The sequence below is a fragment of the Aptenodytes patagonicus genome, chromosome 2 (genome assembly GCF_965638725.1).
Source record: "Aptenodytes patagonicus chromosome 2, bAptPat1.pri.cur, whole genome shotgun sequence".
In the NCBI taxonomy this organism is placed as follows: domain Eukaryota; kingdom Metazoa; phylum Chordata; class Aves; order Sphenisciformes; family Spheniscidae; genus Aptenodytes; species Aptenodytes patagonicus.
This window is the reverse complement of record NC_134950.1, coordinates 156,674,890-156,694,828: the sequence shown is the minus strand read 5'-3', so window position 1 is coordinate 156,694,828 and position 19,939 is coordinate 156,674,890. Positions and strand designations below refer to the sequence as shown.

The following is a 19,939-nucleotide window of genomic DNA, read 5'->3' as shown; positions in this document are numbered from 1 at the left end:
CACACGCATTATTTGTCTTTTCACTTCAGTAAATGCGGTATACAGCACCTCTCTCTGAGAGATCGTGAAAGCTATACTGAAAACAGAAAGCTCTTAAGTACATGGTATAGGATAATTGAAGTTGTAACGAATGGCTGACTTTTCCTCTGCCATTCATCTAAGTGGATGTGTACTTTGCAAATTCCCATGTTTACATGTTCATCTCTATTTCTTTTAATTTTTTATGTTCTTGCAGCTCTCCCTGGGTTTGAGGGTGAAAAACTCTGGGCCTGAAAGAGTAGCTTGATAAAATGTTGAATAAGTTTAAAAAAAAAGAAGAAAAGAAAAAAAAAAAAGAAAAGTTGGATGTTCAGGTTTAGTGATTTTTTTTTTTTTTTTTTTTTTTTTTTTTTTACATTTGGAAACACATATATGTTTTCATTGGCAATACTTGGATCTGGGTTTTGACCTGCTCTTATCTATTTAGTTGTAAGCCACAACCGTGCATTTACACTGCATTTACAGTACACACTTGTAGTTCAAGAGTTTCTGCAGATTCGTGTATTTATCTGTCTTGTTTTCATATTATCAAGGTTGTGTATTGGTGCAAAGCAGGTTTGGATTTTGGCTGAATGTGTAGCTAGCAAGATTTAAAGTACAATCAGGTTGCAGGCTGTGCTTCCCTACAGTGTTCTGACATGACTCTGCGCAGTTTAAACAGTGGTTATTTCAGCCTTTTTTTGCTGTATTTGTTGTATTTTTAAATGAACTTAGGTCATCTTGCAATGAACACCAATCACCCAAGAAGACAAGGAAAGACAACCAAGCAAAGTAGACTCAGAATAAGATTCAGACCCAATGTGGAACTAATCTGTACAAAGGAGTAGTATGGCTGGGGAGGAGATGGTAAGCTTTAATTGGCGGGGGAATTCAACTCCAGTAAATACAGGATTTCAAACCAGGAATGCCTAGTCACCTTCTGGGCTTATTTCTGTTATGACTAAATTTGGCGCTGAAACAGATGTCACTTAGCCTGGTTTTGTTTCACAGCCTGACAGAAAGAGGATGATCATTCTGTGCTACCACTCAGTTTTATTGTCTCTTTATAAACGAGCTCTTCAGCTGCTGTATACAGATGTCCAACTTAAGACCATTGCCTGCTTAGCATACGAAGTAAAAGAAGTCTGGACAAAAGCTAAAGCCATAAGATGGAGAATGGTGGGAAGCTGTTCAGTGTGAGAAAGGCCCGTGAGACTGCAAGAGCCGAAGGTGTCGGTGCTGCTGTAAACTCAGATAAAAGAGAAACACGGTGCTACAAGCCACGCGTCTGGTATCTATTTGGGCCTTTCCCTGCAGACCACAGGAGGGATTCTGGCCAAGGTCTGAAATGAATTTGCAAGTTGGATGAGGTGACGGATGCTTTACTGGGAGCCTTGCAGAGTCCCCTGTCTGTATTGTTAAATACGGAGGAGGCTGGTGGTGTGGGTGAGGGCTGCCAGAGGGGAGGAGCGGCTGGCTGGCAGCGTGCGAAGGCACAGCCGCTTGCTACGTGGTTGGGGCATTGCCTTTGTGCTTCTGACCTTAAATCACCGCTCTTCTACACACTTGTCAGTGTAATGAAGAAAGGGGGGAAAAAACGGCCAGTTGCACCTTTCAAATTTTCATTTTAGAGGTATGGCCACCTGAAAGCATCTACTCAACACTTAAAGGGATAATACTGGTGGTTTATAAGATACTTCTCATTTCAAGATCTAAATAGAAGATCCTTGTGAAGTTTCCTGTACCCCATTGTTTCCTGTTTCCCTTAGCTCCCCAAATATATTTAATATTAACATTCTATTTGTTAAATCGTATCTTCAGAGCATACTTTTGAAATCAATTCATTATCAGCTTTTTTCCCCTCCTGCAATTTAATTTCTTGTCTCTCCCAAGGAATCAAATGAAGGGATGTTGACATTAAAAATAATCAAACAACTTTACAAATGCTATTTCATCTAAATCCACATTGACATAAAGCATTGTATAAATTCGGGTACAAAATAAAATATCTGGTGAAAATGGCAGGATTGTGCATAATAATATTATTGCATTTAAACGGATAGCCGTATATATTCATATATAGCTGGATATACATAGAAACTCTTTAGAGGCCCTTAAAGTGGCACAGCAAAAGAGAATATTTCACTTTAGTGAAAAATAGTAGAAGGGGAAACTGGTTTCTAAGTATAATGTGTACAGGAATCAGAACTGTAGCTTCATGACATTTTAAGTTAACTGGTACATTTATTTTTCTTTAAAATGAAGCTATGGAAAGCCATGCCTTTTTAGTTAAGAAGCTTACAGAAATAAAATTGAGCTTCTGAATTATAATTACAGAATATCAGCTGCCATATGTTATTTGGATTGTTTTGCATTATCTTTTGTGAGGTTTTATTGTGAGATTAATAAGTAAAGAGTGAATGGAAGAAGCAGCTTCTTTCCTGTCCCTCAGTCTGAGAAATAATAATATACACTGCCTGGTAATTTCTGGCTTTGCATGTATATGTGCAGACATCATGGCATCTTTGGTTCTTCTGTTGTAAACGAGAGATCAGCAGAATGTTTTGGATAGGCAGTCTCATGTTTTTTAGTTTACTCTTAATTTAGCCCATATTCTTTGATGCTAAATATTTACATATAACACCACATGCACAGAAAACTAACTGTTCATCATGGCCCCTAGTTATTGCTTTTTTTTTTTTTAAGGTCAGGCCTTGCTTTTCAATCAAAGGATAACATGGAATATATGAATTGGAATTGGACAACTCTGGAAATTTTTGTACTCAAGGTGATAGAACTTAAGCAGAACACTGGCTTTTCAATTGTCTTTCTCCTTGTAGGCATCTAATGAGCTATTGGCAATGCCTAATACATTAATTCCATTCACAGGACTGTAGACAGGGTCATTTCTGAATAGACTAGACTATTTCAGTTGGAAGGGACCTACAACAATCATCTAGTCCAACTGCCTGACCAATTCAGGGCTGACCAAAAGTTAAAGCATGTTGTTAAGGGCATTGTCCAAATGCCTCTTAAACGCTGACAGGCTTGGGGCATTGACCACCTCTCTAGGAAGCCTGTTCCAGTGTTTGACCACCCTCTCGATAAAGAAATACTTCCTAAAGTCCAGCCTAAACCTCCCCTGGTGCAGCTTTGAACCATTCCCACGCATCCTATCACTGGATACCAGGGAGAAGAGCTCAGCACCTCCCCCTCTGCTTCCCTCCTCAGGAAGCTGCAGAGAGCGATGAGGTCGCCCCTCAGCCTCCTTTTCTCCAAACTAGACAAGCCCAAAGTCCTTAGCCGCTCCTCATAGGACATTCTTTCTAGCCCTTTCACCAGCTTTGTTGCCCTCCTCTGGACGCATTCAAGGACCTTCACATCCTTCTTAAATTGTGAGTCCCAGAACTGCACACAGTACTCCAGGTGAGGCCGCACCAACGCTGAATACAGCGGGATGATCACCTCTTTTGACTGGCTGGTTATGCTGTGTTTGATGCACCCCAGGATGTGGTTTGCCCTCTTGGCTGCCAGGGCAAGATCCCTTTCTGCAGGGCTGCTTTCCAGCCACTCCTCTCCCAATCTATACTTGTGCCCAGCGTTACTCCGTCCTAGGTGCAGAATCCAGCATTTCGACTTGTTAAATTTCATCCCATTAATCATTGCCCAATGCTCCAATCTATCTAGATCCCTCTACAAGGCCTCCTGTCCCTCAAGAGTCAACAGCACCTCCCAGTTTGGTGTCATCAGCAAACTTGCTAACGGTGCATTCAACTCCTGCATCCAGATCGTTGATAAATATATTGAACAGGACTGGCCCTAGAATTGAACCCTGAGGAACACTACTGGTGACCGGTCGCCAGCCAGATGTAGGCCCATTCACTACAACCCTTTGAGCTCTGCCCTTCAGCCAGTTCTTCACCCAGGGCACTGTGAACCCGCTCATCCCACAGTTGGACAACTTGTCCAGAAGGATGCTGTGAGGGACAGTATCAAAAGCCTTACTAAAATCCAGAAAAACTACATCCACTGTCTTCCCTTCATCCACTAGGCAGGTGACCCTATCATAGAAGGATATCAAATTAGTTAAAGAGGACTTTCCCTTTGTGAACCCATATTGACTGTGCCTGATGATTGCATTATTCTTTAAATGCCTTTCAGTAGTACCCAGTATAATCTTCTCCATAATTTTTCCAGGAACTGAGTTTAGACTAACAGGTCTGTAGTTCCCTGGGTCTTCCCTCATGCCCTTTTTGTAGATTGGAATAACATTGGTTTGCTTCCAGTCAGGGACCTCCCCAGACTCCCAAGACCTTTGGTAGATGATAGAGAGGGGTCCTGCCATAACATCCACTAGCTCCTTCAGAACTCTGGGATGAATCCCATCAGGCCCCATGGACTTGTGAACATTCAGCTGATACAGCTTGTCACTTACAATTTCAGTGTCCACAAATGGAAGGTCACTGTTCCCGCACTCGTGATCCTCCGACTCAGGGGACCAGGCAGCCCAAGGTCTAGCAGCATTATTAAAGACTGAGGCAAAAAATGCATTGAATGCTTCCGCTTTTTCTTCATCTCTATTAGTCAGATGACCATCTTCAACAAGTATTGGTCCATTGTTTTCTTTAGACCTCCTCTTGCTATTAACATACTTAAAAAAGCCCTTCCTCTTACCTGAAACAACACTGGTGAGTTTCAGCTCTAATCGAGCTTTGGCCTTTGGTGTTTTCTCCCGGCATAAGCGAACCACAGCTCTGTACTCTTCCTGTGAAGCCTGACCTTGCTTCCAGAGATCAGAGAGTTTCTTTTTCCTCCTGAGCTCCACGAGGAGTTCCCTGTTCAGCCAAGCTGGTCTTCGGCCCCGCTTGCTTGACTTACAACACATTGGAATTGCCTGCTCCTGTGCTTCTAAAAGGTGGTACTTAAAGACTGACCAGCACTCGTGGACTCCTAAGCCCTCAAAAGCAGATTCCCAGGATACTCTGGGAATATAGGTCTCTGAATAGCTTAAAGATTGCTGTCCTGAAGTCCAGGGTAGCAACTCTGCTGTCCTTTTTTCTCATTACACAGAAAATTTTAAACTCAACCATTTTATGATCGCTGTGGCCAAGACAGCCACCTACCATCACATCCCCCACAAGTCCTTCTCTAGTCACAAATACCAAGTCTAGGAGGGCATCTTTCCTAGTTGGCTCACTGAGTACCTGTGACAAGATGTTTTCTCCTACAAACATCAAGAATTTCCAAGACCTGCTCATTACAGCAGTATGATATTCCCAGTTGATGTCTGGGGAGTTGAAATCTCCTATAAGGACAAGGGCTACCGATCCAGAAATTTCTCCTAACTGCCTATAGAATAACTCATCAGTGCTTACATCCTGACTGGGCGATCGTTAGTAGACACCCACTACAACATGTCCTTTGTTTTCCACCTCCCTAATCCTCACCCAGAGGCTCTCAACCACATCATCACTAACTGTAAAGGCTGTACAATCAAACCTCTCCCTTACATATAGTGCAACATGAGTCTTTCTAAGGACATAAAAATGACTACAGAGTGGTCATTCTTCTCATCTATTTTCATCATAAATAAGGCATGCAAATTCTTTATTAGACTATTAGATTTGCATCTTCTGCATCCTAAGACAGTTTTTGCCAGTTGCTGGAAATGACCCATGTTCTAACTCAGAGCTCAGAGGAGGCACAAAGCTGAGATAATTCTTTAATATGGGAGTCCTGTTTTACTCCTTGGAGAATGGCCTAAGATCAAAGGTTCCCGATACTGGGTGACTGGAACCGGTTCCTTCTTATATGCATTACATGGCTGGGCTCCATCTGGATTATTATAGCTCCTGGGGCCATGTTCTTCAATAGACCTCAAAAAAAGCAAGCTTTGAAACTAAACTGTAGAATGATAAAATAAACTGAACCTACTGAGAGGAAAAGGAAGATCACCCAAGCAGTAGTGTTAGAGTCTTAAGATATATGGAAATTTATGAAGAACTACTTACTCAGGGACTGGTAGAATTAGTTTTGAGGTAAACTGTTGAAATTTGGTACAGTTTGTTGTTAAAAAGCTGCTGATGAACAGAGAGATCAGTTCCAAATCCGACCTCTATGTAAAAAGTTTTTTCTTTAAAGTGAATTTCTGTTCGTTCAATACATCTATTAGGTTAATTCATTTCCCATATGTAATGTATTTTCCCTGTAAAATAGACATTATTTGTGCAGTCGTCTTTTTTGGGGGAAGAGGGGATTCAGCTGATCTCATCCCTCATTTATTTGTTTAAAGTCCAGTGAAAAAAACCACACGCAAAAAACACCAAACAAAAAAACCCCCCAGGAATCTGTTTACTAGACCTTCAGACAGCATGAAAGATGGGTATATGTGTATATTACTGCATTTATAAACAGATATTTGCATCAGACAGGCAAGTATTTACATTCATTATATGGATGTTTTGTTAATTACAGCTTTTACCATCCTGTCCGGGTGTGACACCAAACTGTCCAGGGTCTAGCATGGACATAGTGGAGCACAAAAAGAAAGAAGAGCAGCTTTTGTAGTGATTGAACAACAACAAATACACTTGTAGACATGAATTTGCCCAAAGTCTGTCAAATGAAATTATAACCTCAAAAGATTAAACAAAGTCTCATCAACATGGACAAATCTTATCTCAGTCTGAGGCCATCACAAGGAGTCAAACCCAAACAAGCAAGAAGCCTTTCCCAAAATGCACAGTGTACAAGAAAAAAGAATGGATAGCAAAAAAAAGTCAGTGCCCAAAATGGTCTCTCTTAGTGAAGATCCTAAATGAGAGGTGGGCAATTTGCTGTAGAAAGAATTAAAGTGAAAACTTGGTTTACATTTTTGGACCTTCTTCCAGAGAATTGCGTTGAAGAGGTCTTCAATCTGTTTTACTCCCATTGTATTGCTATCTAGTATAAAAAAAAAAACCAAAACCAACAAACCCCAAATTTGCCACACTTTACATTAGCCATACAGGAGGTCAGAACAAAGGGAAAAACCCAAGTCCTTCACTATTGGAAAGTGGCCTAGTGGCAAATGAGGTAACAGATGTGGAACTGTCACTGTACCATGTAGAGGATGTTCTGGTTGGGTTAGTGATGCTGGGAGTCTGTAGGGGTACAACTGCGGTTAAAAATTATAAGTGAGTTTATGCACTGACAGCTAGTAATTGAAGTACACAGATCATGCTAATGCATCATTTCATCTACAAGCTGCGGAGTCTTTGATGAGGAGCTTGTTATATATGGCAAATCACCTGAAATTAAAAGTATAGCAAAATTGCTTCATTTTTCCTGTCCCCTTTCACCCAACCCTCCAGCAAAGCCCTGCAGGGACACCACGCTGAACTAAATCTTAAGGTGTTAAATTACATGTCCTCATTAAAAACACTGCAAACTGCTGCTGCTAAGTGTAGCAGTAATATTGTGACTTGGCAGTTTTAGTGTTATATTGATCAATTTCCATTTCAAACATGATAAAGCTGACATGGCCTGTGGTCCCCAAAGATGTTTGGGAAAGAAACTTTTTTTAAAAAAAATTAGAGCACTTAATTGTAACTGACGATGCATGTCAGCTCTGGTCCCAGGAGGGCTTACAGCTGCAGCTCCAGAAGAGATGAGAATTCCCTGCGTGACACTGATGGCTTCTATATCATGAAATCTTTTTCTTTATGGTATGGAAGTTAAAAGTGACACACACCTTTTCCAGTTGGGTGTTGGGAGCACGTGTGCTAATGCTAGATCATGCTGAATAGAAGTAAAGCTTTCTGGGTTAACATTTGCATATTTTACAAAAAAAGCCCCAAATACATATATATATTTTAAATAGCAAACAACATTGCAGCTGGTTCAGTAAATCCCAATGTCTAAGCTGCAGCAATGTGTTTTTCACCTCCAGCTCTATAGTTTATCACCACTATCTTTGAATTTGATCTGGCAGTAGCAGTAATGGAGATCCCTGCATAGATGGGGTTCCGGGTAGCCGGCAGCATCTTACGGTTTTGTTGTGTAGCTGTCTGCGAGAAGGACTGCGTGCGGCAGTGTTGAAAGTGCTGGTCTCTCTGCTCCTGGTCTAGCTTAGTGCTTGCCCCAGCGCTGTCACCTGTGGGGTATAGGGATAGCTGTTTGCCAAAAAGCAGCGACAAAGAAAGGAGTGAAGGATTTGTCTGTGGCTGTTGTTTTTTCTAATGTTTCAGTGTTCAGCGAACACCAACATGAGTCTGTATGTGATTGCAACACTGGTAAGGTATTTTATTCCACTCTGATAATAGCACTATTTTGAGCCTCTAAGCAGCACTGAGAAACACAAGAAGTTACAGGAACCACATCTCTCTACCATTCCAGCTTTTACTTCTGCTGTCAGAAAAATTGCTGAGTGACTTAGATGTCTTCTGTATAAAATGATCTGGTATAGGTCTTAGCAGGAGAAAGGCAATCTTCTACTGAAGAGGGCTACAGCAGAAATACTTCAGTAGATGGGATGAATATACTCTTCTGGTCAGCACAGATAGTATTAGGAGTAAACTCCTTGCAGGATTCTTGACATTAGTATAGATGCACCAAACAGAGGCCTAATTTAACTCTCTTAGCTTAGAAAATTTAACTTACATTGTGTGCTGCGGTGTTTAAGACTTTTTACAACATGAAGTTCCAATAAAACTCTAAGCAATAAGACAGTCCTGCATGATTCAGATCAGAGACTTAGTGTTTGAATGATTGAAGAACACCACATCCCTTGATGAACTTTTTTTCCTTCTCTCTTGCTCTTGCAAAACACTCCTGTCCATGGGTAATGGATGCTGCGTGGAGAGAGATTTTTGTGTAGCATAGATAAAAATGTCTTTTAAAAAAGTTTATATTGAAGATTGTAAACATGAATCAATAAGAAATGGAATTATCTATAAAGTACAGAAATACAGAAAACATCTCGTTACATAGGAAGACATTTCTATTCATTCAGACTAGGTGATGGTCTGTCAGATAGCCAGTTATTGTTAGATGACAATAACTTGTGTACCAACTGTGTGGGGGTTTTTGTGCATAAAATGATTTTTCGTTATTTCTTTGTCAGATTTTGATTTTGCTGTTATACCTTTCCACCACTTTGAACAAGAGAAATTGTTGTTTTGGCTTATAGGAACTGTGCCACCTCTGTCAGCAGAAGAGAAGAATTGAATAAGAGAAGCAACAGGAAAAAAATCAATTTGTACACACCATTCCCTGGCTTTCATGGCTCTGCTAAGGGACAGTTGTACAAAGCAGCAACTGACTTCCACTGTCCCTTTCTAAGCAAGAGACTGAGCAAGTTTCTAGTTTGCTTTGTGGTTAACCACACTGGAAAACTGAATTTTTTGTAGTGGCTGAAAGACGCAAAGTTCTTACTCATTTGTGGCAGGGTAGAAAAATTTATGATGGTGATTTGTTTGGCTGGTTACTTGTGCAGACATATTTTTACAAGGTTATCTTGTGCTGGTTGAATTCAAGCTTTAATGTCTAGAAATGGAAGACTTTTTTTACTACAAAGTCTCTTTCAAGAAAAGCAGTTGCCATCAATTAAGAAAGCTTAAGTTTGTTATGTCTGGGAAAAGGCTGCTCTCACACAGGAAGCTTTTGAAAACTGTGCTACGTATCACAGTTATACTGAGACCTGAATTTCCTAGCAAAGCCTGTCATACATTTACAAGAAATAAAGTTGTGAAGGACAATTGTAAGGGATTTGATGCTACAATCCATATTTTAGAATATTGGACTAATACTGTGCCAGGCCAAAGAAATATCAATACAGTAAATAGGAAAAGGAAATACTCATGCTGATGGAAGGAAGTATTGATTTAAGAAAGCGTCAAAAATCTGCTGTGTGCTATAAATAAAAAAATGGGTTTTAGCTGAGAATGTGCACTGGTGTTTGTTAATTTTTTTAGAGATTTTTGAGATTCCTAAAAGTGGTAGTATTGCAACATATGTAGGACTACAATCCTATTTTATTTGCTAATAAATAACTATAAGGAAAATAGATAATCTCTCTAAATTATCTGATTTGGCACAAGGACAGACAAACATTGACTGGAAAAAGTACTCTGCTCCTGAAGGAAGGATACTTACAGCATATTTGTAATCCTCTTTTGAAAAGCTAAGCAGAATTTCAGTTCCATATATTATTTCAGTTGGAGGGCACTAACCTATGTAAGTTTCCAGTAATTCATTGACTTTGGGCTAAGGGTAACTCCCATCGTTAAGGATCTGCTTCTGTGCTTTTATGGGCTTTTAGTGATCAGACTGGGTAAGGACTAATCATCTTCAGAAGATGAAGAATTTGTACAAGCTTGTGGGAAAGATGTGAAGACAAACTCATCAATTAAAAAGAAAAAAAAAATCTTTTTTTAAATCAGTCTCAATGGGATAAATGTATCTCCATCAGCACAATCTCCATCTCCTGCTGTTTTACAAATGTGACTATTTGTATACCTTCAGGCAAACCAAGCAAAGCATTATCATGTGGAATAATAAATTCAAGTTTTGAACTCTCTAGCATGCTATTCTGGTCTAAAGGACAGTACCTGGAGCAGTGAGACAGCTTTGATTGTAAAATTGATTACATACAGAGACTTGGGAAAATTATATAGTGGCCTTAGCTGTCGCTGGATGGACTGCTGTATGGTATATTTGCTTTTGGTGAGAATGAAACTAAGGAGCATGATGCTCTGAAAGCCTTGCTGAGTATGTACTTGGGAAGTCTGTGCACTAGAGGTTTGAGGCTGGAAAAGAGAAGCAGTGAAACACAAGTGGGTGCAGGAGCTACAAACCCACCGAAGGCTTTGCTTGGGCTTCGCTGGCGTTAAGGAAGGGGAGCTCTTGCAATTGAACGGCCGGGCAATCGCATTGTCCTTGGGTCCAGCCGGACCTGCGTTCTCCTTTGTCAGTCTTCCTTTTGTGTTGGTTTAATAACCAGCTGCATTGTTAATGTGCAAGGACTGGTTGTTTTTTATAAGACACTTTTTTGTTTCTTTTAAACTAGAAAGATGAAAACTACAGAAGCCTACCACGAGATACTAGTAGCTGGTCTAACCAGTTTCAGAGAGACAATGCTCGTTCATCGTTAAGTGCCAGTCATCCCATGGTGGACAAGTGGCTGGAGAGGCAAGAACAGGTAATATATATGTGTATATATATATTACTTTATCAATCTAATCTTTATGCTACTCCAAGCTATTACGAAGAAGTGTATTCTTATGTGATGTAGGCTCTCTAAGCACGATACAAGCACCAGCAGTACGTTGACTAAATTTGTATGGGATTCCTTCTGCTTCCAAAAAAACTACGTTAAGACTGAAATGGACAGCTGCAAATTATTTCATTTTTGAGTCATAAACACATTTATCTAGCATGTGGAGTGCTGCTGTTCTTCACAACTGATACCAACAGGGTTATTTTGAGAGTAGTATTTTGATAAACACTTTGCTGTTGAAAGCTAATAATATTACTATGGAATAGCCAAATGTGGGTCAGTTTTGGCATTGCACTTTTAAATGCTTGTTATTCTTAACATTGTAAAATATATTAATTATAAACTTGAAGACAGTGTTATTATTTTTATTTAGTGTACATTTATACTGCTTTTGATCTTGGGCTTTTTTGAGACACTAAGTAATTCCAGCTTGGTTTTTTTTATTAATAAGATGGTAGTCGTAGAGGTTTAAAAGTCTGAAATTAAAAATACCTAGCAGTCACTTTATGTGTTTGTATGTGTCTGAAATTTTCCAAGAAGTGTCTTCAAATGTATAATGAAAATGCATTTTTACTATGGAGGCTGGAAATATAACAGGAAGCCCATATATGTGATAGTGCATATGTAGGATTATTACTTCATCTTTCTTCTTTATACAATGTGACAGGAAAACATTGAGTTTTTGCATTGAACATAAATGTACAAATTTTGTATTTTACAGCAATAGGGCATAAAAGCAGAATTTGCTTTATGCAGAGGAGCGACAAAATGAAATTTGCCATTTGACACAGCCCAAGCTTCTTACACTGTGCCTTGTGACCGGAGGAGAAGGTTTAGAGTCCAGCACTGGGCTGGTGTCCCGTGACTGGTCTCCTTCACCCACAAATCCCATACCAATATTTGAAGTCCAGCATTGCCAAATCCTAGGATATTCCAAACATTCTTTATTCAACCCCACTCTTAGTTAAAAAGGAGCTTAAGTAATATGACAGAGTATAAAAAACTAAAAAAACCCAAATGTGAGCTACTAACTATTTTTGTATCTTGTAATTATCTGTAGATTCATTTAAAATTATATGTTTTATGAACAAAAACATATAAATGTCTTTGGTCCTTGTATATTTTCCTCTGCACGTTTAATGATAGTGGTAGTTCTCGTTACTATTTTCCTCTCAAAAGATGTAGAGTTAGTGCGGATGAGTTTAGCTACTGTCTCTGTATCTGCCTGTGTTGAAATGGAAAGTTGGTGCCCAGATTCGAAGGCATCGCCTGTGACAGTTCTGCTTGTTTGATGTTTTTGAGGCATATTTCCATGCGTCATTAGATTTTCACCGTGGCAGTTAATGAAACTGTTGTCTCAGCAAAAGAAGTTGGATTAGGAATCTTAATAGCGATCATCTTATAAAATGTTTGGTACATGAATATTTAATAAATTTTGTGCTGATTTTGGTCTCTGAACAGCTTAACTAGTTCAATTTATTCACCAGTTAGGTAAATAATTGGGTACTAGTGGTAGTTTGGAAGCGTATTTGTTACTTGAGTTAACTGTTTGAAGTCTGAAATTGCAAATATCGTGTTTCTTCTGAGCAAGTTTTCTGCTTTTTGTTTTTGTTTGTTTGTGCTGGTGGTTTTTTTTTGAGAGAGAGGGTTTGTTCTTCAAATGTATTAATAAATCTGCATGTACCTGGAAGACAGGATCCTTTTGCGATTTCATATCAGCAGGATAATTAATTAGACCGAAACCTGTTTAACAGGGTATGCACAGGAGAAGAAAGCCTATAGTGAGAGTGGGATGCAGCACAGCTCTGCAGAGAGAGGGAGGGAAGGGCCTGGCAGGGGATGGAGTAGCTGCAGACAGAGATATTCTTCCACTCTTTTTTGGGTTTTAAACTCTAATATCTTTTTCAGTATCCTTTGTGGACTTTTTGTTTCCCACTGGTTAAGCCTTTCACTTTTGTGAAGAAGAAACTCAAGCAATGAGGTTGCTATCTGGCATGATCAATTAATTTAGCAACTTCCAGTCCTGTTCCTGTGTGCTCGACAGAGCTGTGGAGGGGCTGGAGTGGTCTGCACACCCTGCCCGTATGTGCATAAAAATTAGCACACAGCAGATCTGGCAGCAAGGGTAAGGCAGTGACAGTGCCAAGAAGCCTCTAGGGCAGAACCCATTACGGATACCAGGGGTAATAATAGTCCTGGTCTAACCTGCCTTTATGGCTGTTTAGAGGAGATAGTAGTAAACATTAGATTCATCTTGCAGACTCCAGACGCATGTTGTTGGAGTAAGGCTCTTCTGGCTTGGATTGAGTTGCTTCTCTTGAAGCTTGCCTCATCTCTTCCTTTTGAATATAAGGAGAAAAAACATTCCAGGGTGATCTTTGTCAGCTTCTGACATACATGAACATTCACTGGAATTGCACGTTGAGAAATAAAGGTGTGATGTGCCAAAAAAGTAATTGCCAAAAGCAATTAATTTTTGGGTGGACAACACCTCATTTCTCATGAGCAGAACTATGGAGCAAACTGTGATTCTGCAGCATCACAGCCTGTTCTGCAGATGAAACTGCAAGACACCTTGTTTCCAGGAAATCATTATAGGCTGCTCTGGCAGTGACTAATAAGGGCACAGAATTAGATGTGTTCTAGTAGTTGTTAAAGAAATAGTTCTGTAAACTTCTCTAGGTTTTAGCGCCTTAAAATGGACGAATGCATGAAGCCTGTTAAAATTCCTGGAGGTAGTTGCTTTTGCTCCTATCTATTGTGCTTTACTAGGGCCCTGCTAAATTAGAGTGATACATCAAAGAAATGGAAAAGATTAATTCTGCTTTCTGAGTCCTTTAAGATATTCTGATTGTATATGCTGGTTAGCTATATCTACCTAAGGATGGTTCCCAGTTCAGTTCCAGAGCCCTCTGGTTGTCCACAGGGCAAATGGTTTGTGTATTTCTCAGAAAGTTTTGGCATTTCTCAAGCCCATGAAGTAAGTTATGTGAAACTGTTTGTACCAAAGAATCATTTCACAACTACAAAGCAAAAAATCCAAATACAGTTTCAGAATACAGTTAGAAAGTTAAGGATTGTATTTTTTACTCTTTTGCTCAGTTATTTCATTAATTCTCTCCTACAGATTGTCAAGTACTAGGAACAAAATTTGCAACCTTTAATTTAATTCTGAAGTATCTTAAAAAAAGAAAAACTTGGTTTTTGTTCTTCACCTTGCCCTCCACAGCACTTTCTTTTCCCCCCACAGCAATCAAACTTTGAGGAATAGTTGAAAAATCTTATTTCCTCTGAAATTTATTCATATAAATGGTAATGTCACTTTTATTTGAGAAATCTTTTTTCCCTCAGTTCACCTCAAGACTTGCTCAGGCCCTGATCAAATCTGGACTCATGCTGTTTCATACCAGGGAGACATGAAAAGGGAACGCATGAAAGAGTTAAACTTTTCACCAATTCCTTAAGTACAGAGAAAGCTTCTCTCAGGTGGTCATTTTGGTTTCATTAGTCAAATATTGGAACTAGCAGCAATCAAGACACCTTGAACTGAAATAGTATATTCCTTGCTCTGCTGGAGAGGCCTGTTTCGCAGAAGGATTAAGAGGACCCGGCTGTCCTGTGCGCTGGGAAGGAGTGCGAGAGCAGCAGGAGAGGGAAATTCTACAGCTGCCCTGCTTAATTATGAAGCCGTTGATCAGATCTGCAAATACAACTAGATTGGTTCAATTAAAATGATATGCAAATATATATACATAACAGATATACGTCTGTATTTGTCAGTGCATGAAAGCAAGGTAGGAGATGGAGTAAAATTTCACGGTTATTACTGAAGAACAGGTCTGATCCCTAAAATCCCAGTAGCTTTCTACTATCTAGCAAAAACCAGAGGTAAAGGCAACTCAAATATATTCTGAAATGGGAAGAGAAGTTGGTTACTACTGCTGTCTTCTTGAGCAGAAATGTGCTGTACGGACACTTCCCCTAAGTTATTCTTGTTCATGATATCTGTCCATAGTAATCTGGTACAGTTTCTCTGGTTCCTTTTTCAACGAGATCAGACGTGCAGGTAGCATATGGTCTTACATCTCCAGCTGTAGAGTACCTGCTTTCAGCTTGTATTTTCAGCAAAATAAGGCCTGCTTTTAATATGATTGAATGTACTCTCTCAAAACATTTGGATGCTATAAATTAGCGTATTTCAGCAGTCAGTTGAAAAAAAAAATCAGAGCTTCAGAGGTAGGTTGCTGAATTTAAACCACTAATCTCCTGTGGATTCTCATACTCCAGCTTACCCATGTTGTGAAATTTTTCATTTAACAATAAAACCCCTGCTTCTGTTTTATGCCTTAACGTAAGAATAGAAGGCAGAGCTTCAGCTCATTTATTTTGTTTAGTTCTGAATGTTTCATAGTGATATAGCTAATGTATATAAATATTTTTATTTTCACTAGTGTACTTTTGTGTTTCTCCTCGTCTGACAGGTGTATTTTGGCTTTTTTTTGATTTTATTATGACTAGCTACAGTGGAAGGGTCTGCAACTTCAGTGTTTCATGGCCTGGAGATGGGGAGGCTTGGGGGTTGGAGGCTCTTCTTATCTCAAACTCCTCACAAGAAGAGGTTGAAACTGCAGTAAAAATTATTGTCATTAGTAAGGAGTTGTGCTTTAAGATTTGGAAGAAGGATTAAGTAGGCTTCAGTTGGAGGAATAATTTTTAACTGGTTATTCATTACATTACAACACCAAGATAGAGTTTCATTGCTTTTCTCCCTATCTGAGTACAGGCACTTTATAATTTGTCTTTTGTGATAACAACCTCAATGAACATAGAACCATGACAGCATATAAATTATAAAATACAAAGATGGTTTTAAAGCTTGTCATAGTCCTTATAAAGAATTTCTGTCACAAAGATAGAGATATGCATATGTTCGAAGCTCTTGGCCTAATGCAGAGGCCTATCTCTTTTTGGGGGGGTCTTCAGTGGGTTGTCCCATATGAAAGGCAGGGGATGTATGGATGTAGCCAGGAATATCCAGGGATTGTGGAACCAGGCAGGACTACTTTGAGGCTGATTATGGGAGGAAAAAATGTTACTAGCCAGTGAACAATGGCATGCCTCACGCAGTTTGCTTCTTTCTGCAGGTAGAGCTATGGGATACGTCTGAGAAAGGCATGGCTTGGCACCTGACTTAGTGTTAAATAATTGGCCATAGCTATAACTATGGGCAGGTAGAAGCAGTGACTAGTGCATTGGTAGAGGATTCACTTAAGGTTTATGTTAGTCAAAGAGCTGATCGGAAGACCTCAAGCTGCCCCTGCAAGAGTTCAGTGTCTCCCTAGTCCCATACCCACTTGCAAATTCAGCTTTTTTACTACTTGAGATGGGGGTTCTTGGCCGTGTGATCACACTGGCTTCCACGTGATGCGGTTGTCAACATCCCAAGTGCTACAGCTGTTTCTTCTTGCTTTTGTACTATGAAGAAGGTGAAAAGCTTGATTTGGCCCAAGAATACTTTCACTTAGCTGCTGCTGCTACAGGTAATTAGGTATTGACTGCTCCCTTTATTTCTGTATATTGGCAAGACGTTAACTTCTTCAGCTCAGAAACTCAAATGCTCAGATGAAATGTAAGCTATAAAGTGCTGGCTTGACCCTCCACTCAGCAGGAAGAGGGGCAGTTACGTCTCAGCAAGGGCAGCGGTTGCATCTAGCTCTGAGCCAGCCAAATGTCCTGTCTGGCTGCCAGAAGAGCACCTTGACATCTTGGAGCCGTTACTAAACACAGGTGTACTAATATTTTTCTTTTCTTTCTTTTCTTTTCCTTTGACTAATCATACCTTTGGAATATTTTTTATATATAATATGGTCAAAATTATTAAATAATTTCTAATAGCCTTTGACTTCCCAAAAGAGTGTAGTGGTATTGGCTATCACTGATCTGTACATGACCACAATTAAGTGATTATTCTGTAGACTTGTTTCAGTGTTCTCCCTGTGTTGTATTTATTATTATTATATTAAAAAAATACTATGCAAAGTGAGCTCCAAAATGAGACACCTGTATTTAGGTGTTTATAATGTGAGTACCTACATAAAAATATCCAAACTCCTATTGTGTAGTACTGGAGTCTAGATCTTCATCGAGTCAAGGCACGCGTGCGGTCAGCTGGGTCGCTTCCAGGCTGGACCCCGCTGAGCTGCTTCCAGCGGCTGAGGCTCTGGGGGGTGTTGAGGTGCCCAGTTCCCACAGACACATCTCGATCTGGGAGACTTGCTGGAGCCGGTTCTGTATTACATGTCAGAATGCTTAAAAAGAAGCATGGGAGGGTAAAACAAGCTCTTAACGATGGGCATGTAAGTTCTCTATTTCTATATTTATGATTTCTGCTTTTTAAGGTTAAAATCTTTACCACGTTTTTCAATAGCGTAGCGAGAGTCAGAATCACAGGCCTTTTCTAGGTTTAAATCTGGCTTTGAACCTAACTGGCTTCAGATCCAGATTTCTAAATCTAAACTTCATTTCCGTATTTAAAAACCATTTGATTTTTAGGTTCTAACTTGATCTATTTCTGATTGTTATATAGACTCTAATTCCTATGCCCCAGAAAAGCTTCTGTATAAAGATTAGATGTGAATACACTAATACACATATTTATTAAATATTCTTTAAATGTGTGTGTATAACCACAGAAACAGAGAGAAGAAGCCTGAAAGAGAAAGGCTTATCTGTATGCTGAATGCATCAGTATGTACAGAGACAGAATCAAATTTCAAACTACAGTATGTATTAGTTTTAAGAAAATATTAACATGGAATTTAGAAGTTTGTGCACTTGTATGCAAAATGAACATTCGTGGACATGACCTTCATTGTGTATTTTGGAAAGAGAATCTTATTATTTGTCTTGGAGTCATGAACAAATTTGAAGTTGTTTTTCAGTGCTGAGGGTTTCAGTTTATATAAGGTAGGAGGTTGGAATAAACAGCTTTATTGCTTGGGGACAGCTATAGTGGTGATGCTTTTATAAACAATGTTTCATGCTGGCATCTATCTTGTTCTCCTTCGAAAAATAATTTGTCATTTCATACTGTGTATTAAATAGGTGAGACAGTTCGGGGGCTGCAGTCTACTTTCAGTTATATGCTGCTGTGTAGATAGGAATTCAGCGGCAGAATGTAGCTCTATATGTAGGGAGGTGATTATAGTCTGCAATTTAAAAAAAAATAATAGAAAAGTCAATTTTACAAAAAAACTCATGGATTTTAAGTGTTACAGAAAAAGACATGCTTCATGTTCAGATGTATATTCTCACACTCAAACACTCTCGCTCTCATAGATCTATGTACACATGGACATAAGTATGCAGATGGACTGGGCTGAAATTTAAAGAATCATAGAACAGCCCAGGTTGGGAGGGACCTTGAAAGATCATCTGGTCCAACCATTTGTGGGAAAGGGAGCTGAGACGAGACTACCTAGCACTCTGTCCAATCCCATCTTGAAAACCTCCAGTGCTGGGAACTCTACCATGTCCCTGGGGAGGTTGTTCCAGTGAATGGTTGTTCTCACTGTAAAAAAAATAATCTTTCATATATCAAGGTGTAATCCCTCCTGGTGCAACTTGTACCTGTAGCCCCTTGTCTTCTCCATGTGGCTCCTTGTGAAGAGACAGCTTCTGTCCTTTTTGTAGCTGCTTTTTAAGTAATGGAATACTGTGATGAGGTCCCTCCTGAGCCTTATCTTCTCCAGGGAGAAAAGACCAAACTCCTTCAGTCTTTCCTCATAGGGTAGGTTCTCCAGCCCTTTGATCATCTTTGTGGCCCTCCTTTGGACCCTCTTCAGTCTGTCCATGCCTTTCATGAATTGTGGGGACCAGAACTGGACATGGTACTCCAGGTGCAGCCTGACAAGCGCTAGTATCTGCTAGAAAACCTACTCTGTTCTGCAGAACCTTTCTGAAGAGTGTTGGCATGCATGAAGGGCATTTTCAGACTTGCTAGTAACCAAACACTGCTGTTTTCCTGCCGTTTGGGACCAAACTATTTAAATAATCATGTTGTTATGGTAGTTAATGGTAATAAATCTATGATACCAGGGATATAAGTAATACTGTCTTAAATTACATGGAGATGTTGTAAGAAGCTTTAAATAATTATTGCTGTTAGTTTTCTATTTTCTAAATATTTTGCAGAACAGTATTATCTCTGGCTTTTTTGACTGCTGTCTGTCCATGGTAGCAGGTCAGATAAGGACATCTGAAAATCCTTTACTGGGCCTGGAAGAGTGTTTCATCTAAAGGATGTCTCAATTTTTCCTTTTCTTCTTTTAAGAACTTGTTTTCTTTCTTCATGCTGTGAAAGAGGTTTGTCTTCTCATATGTTTACTTTTTAGTCCAGGCGTATATAATGTATCCTAACGAGTTGTTTTATAATAGAAATGCTCTCACTATTTTCATAATGTGCTTGTTTCTGCTACCATGCTGTGTCCTCAAAAGCCCCAGTGGGAACGTGGTATGAGTTAGTACTGTGCAGCCCTGCTTGAGGCGGTGACGGCTGCGTGGGTCCCAGGGGCTCCATGCAGCCCTGCCTGTGTGGGTGAGAGCACGGGGAGCGTGGGGGCTAGGTGGCCCCGTGACGGCAGAGTGAGCAATACTGAGCAGGAG

The 19,939-nt window shown here is 39.7% G+C and overlaps 1 protein-coding gene across 12 annotated transcripts in view; it reads left to right on the top strand.

The window, feature by feature from the left end:
• The window catches only part of PARD3 (par-3 family cell polarity regulator), a 467,456-nt gene that overhangs the window by 197,560 nt on the left and 249,957 nt on the right, over nt 1–19,939 (top strand). For 7 of the 12 annotated variants that reach the window (XM_076331852.1, XM_076331843.1, XM_076331844.1 and 4 more), the window contains exon 5: nt 11,066–11,197. The exons of the other annotated variants lie outside the window; for them this stretch is intronic. In XM_076331852.1, the coding sequence (XP_076187967.1) occupies nt 11,066–11,197 (132 nt within the window). The remainder of the gene's footprint in view (nt 1–11,065; nt 11,198–19,939) is intronic. 12 annotated transcript variants of the gene reach the window in all.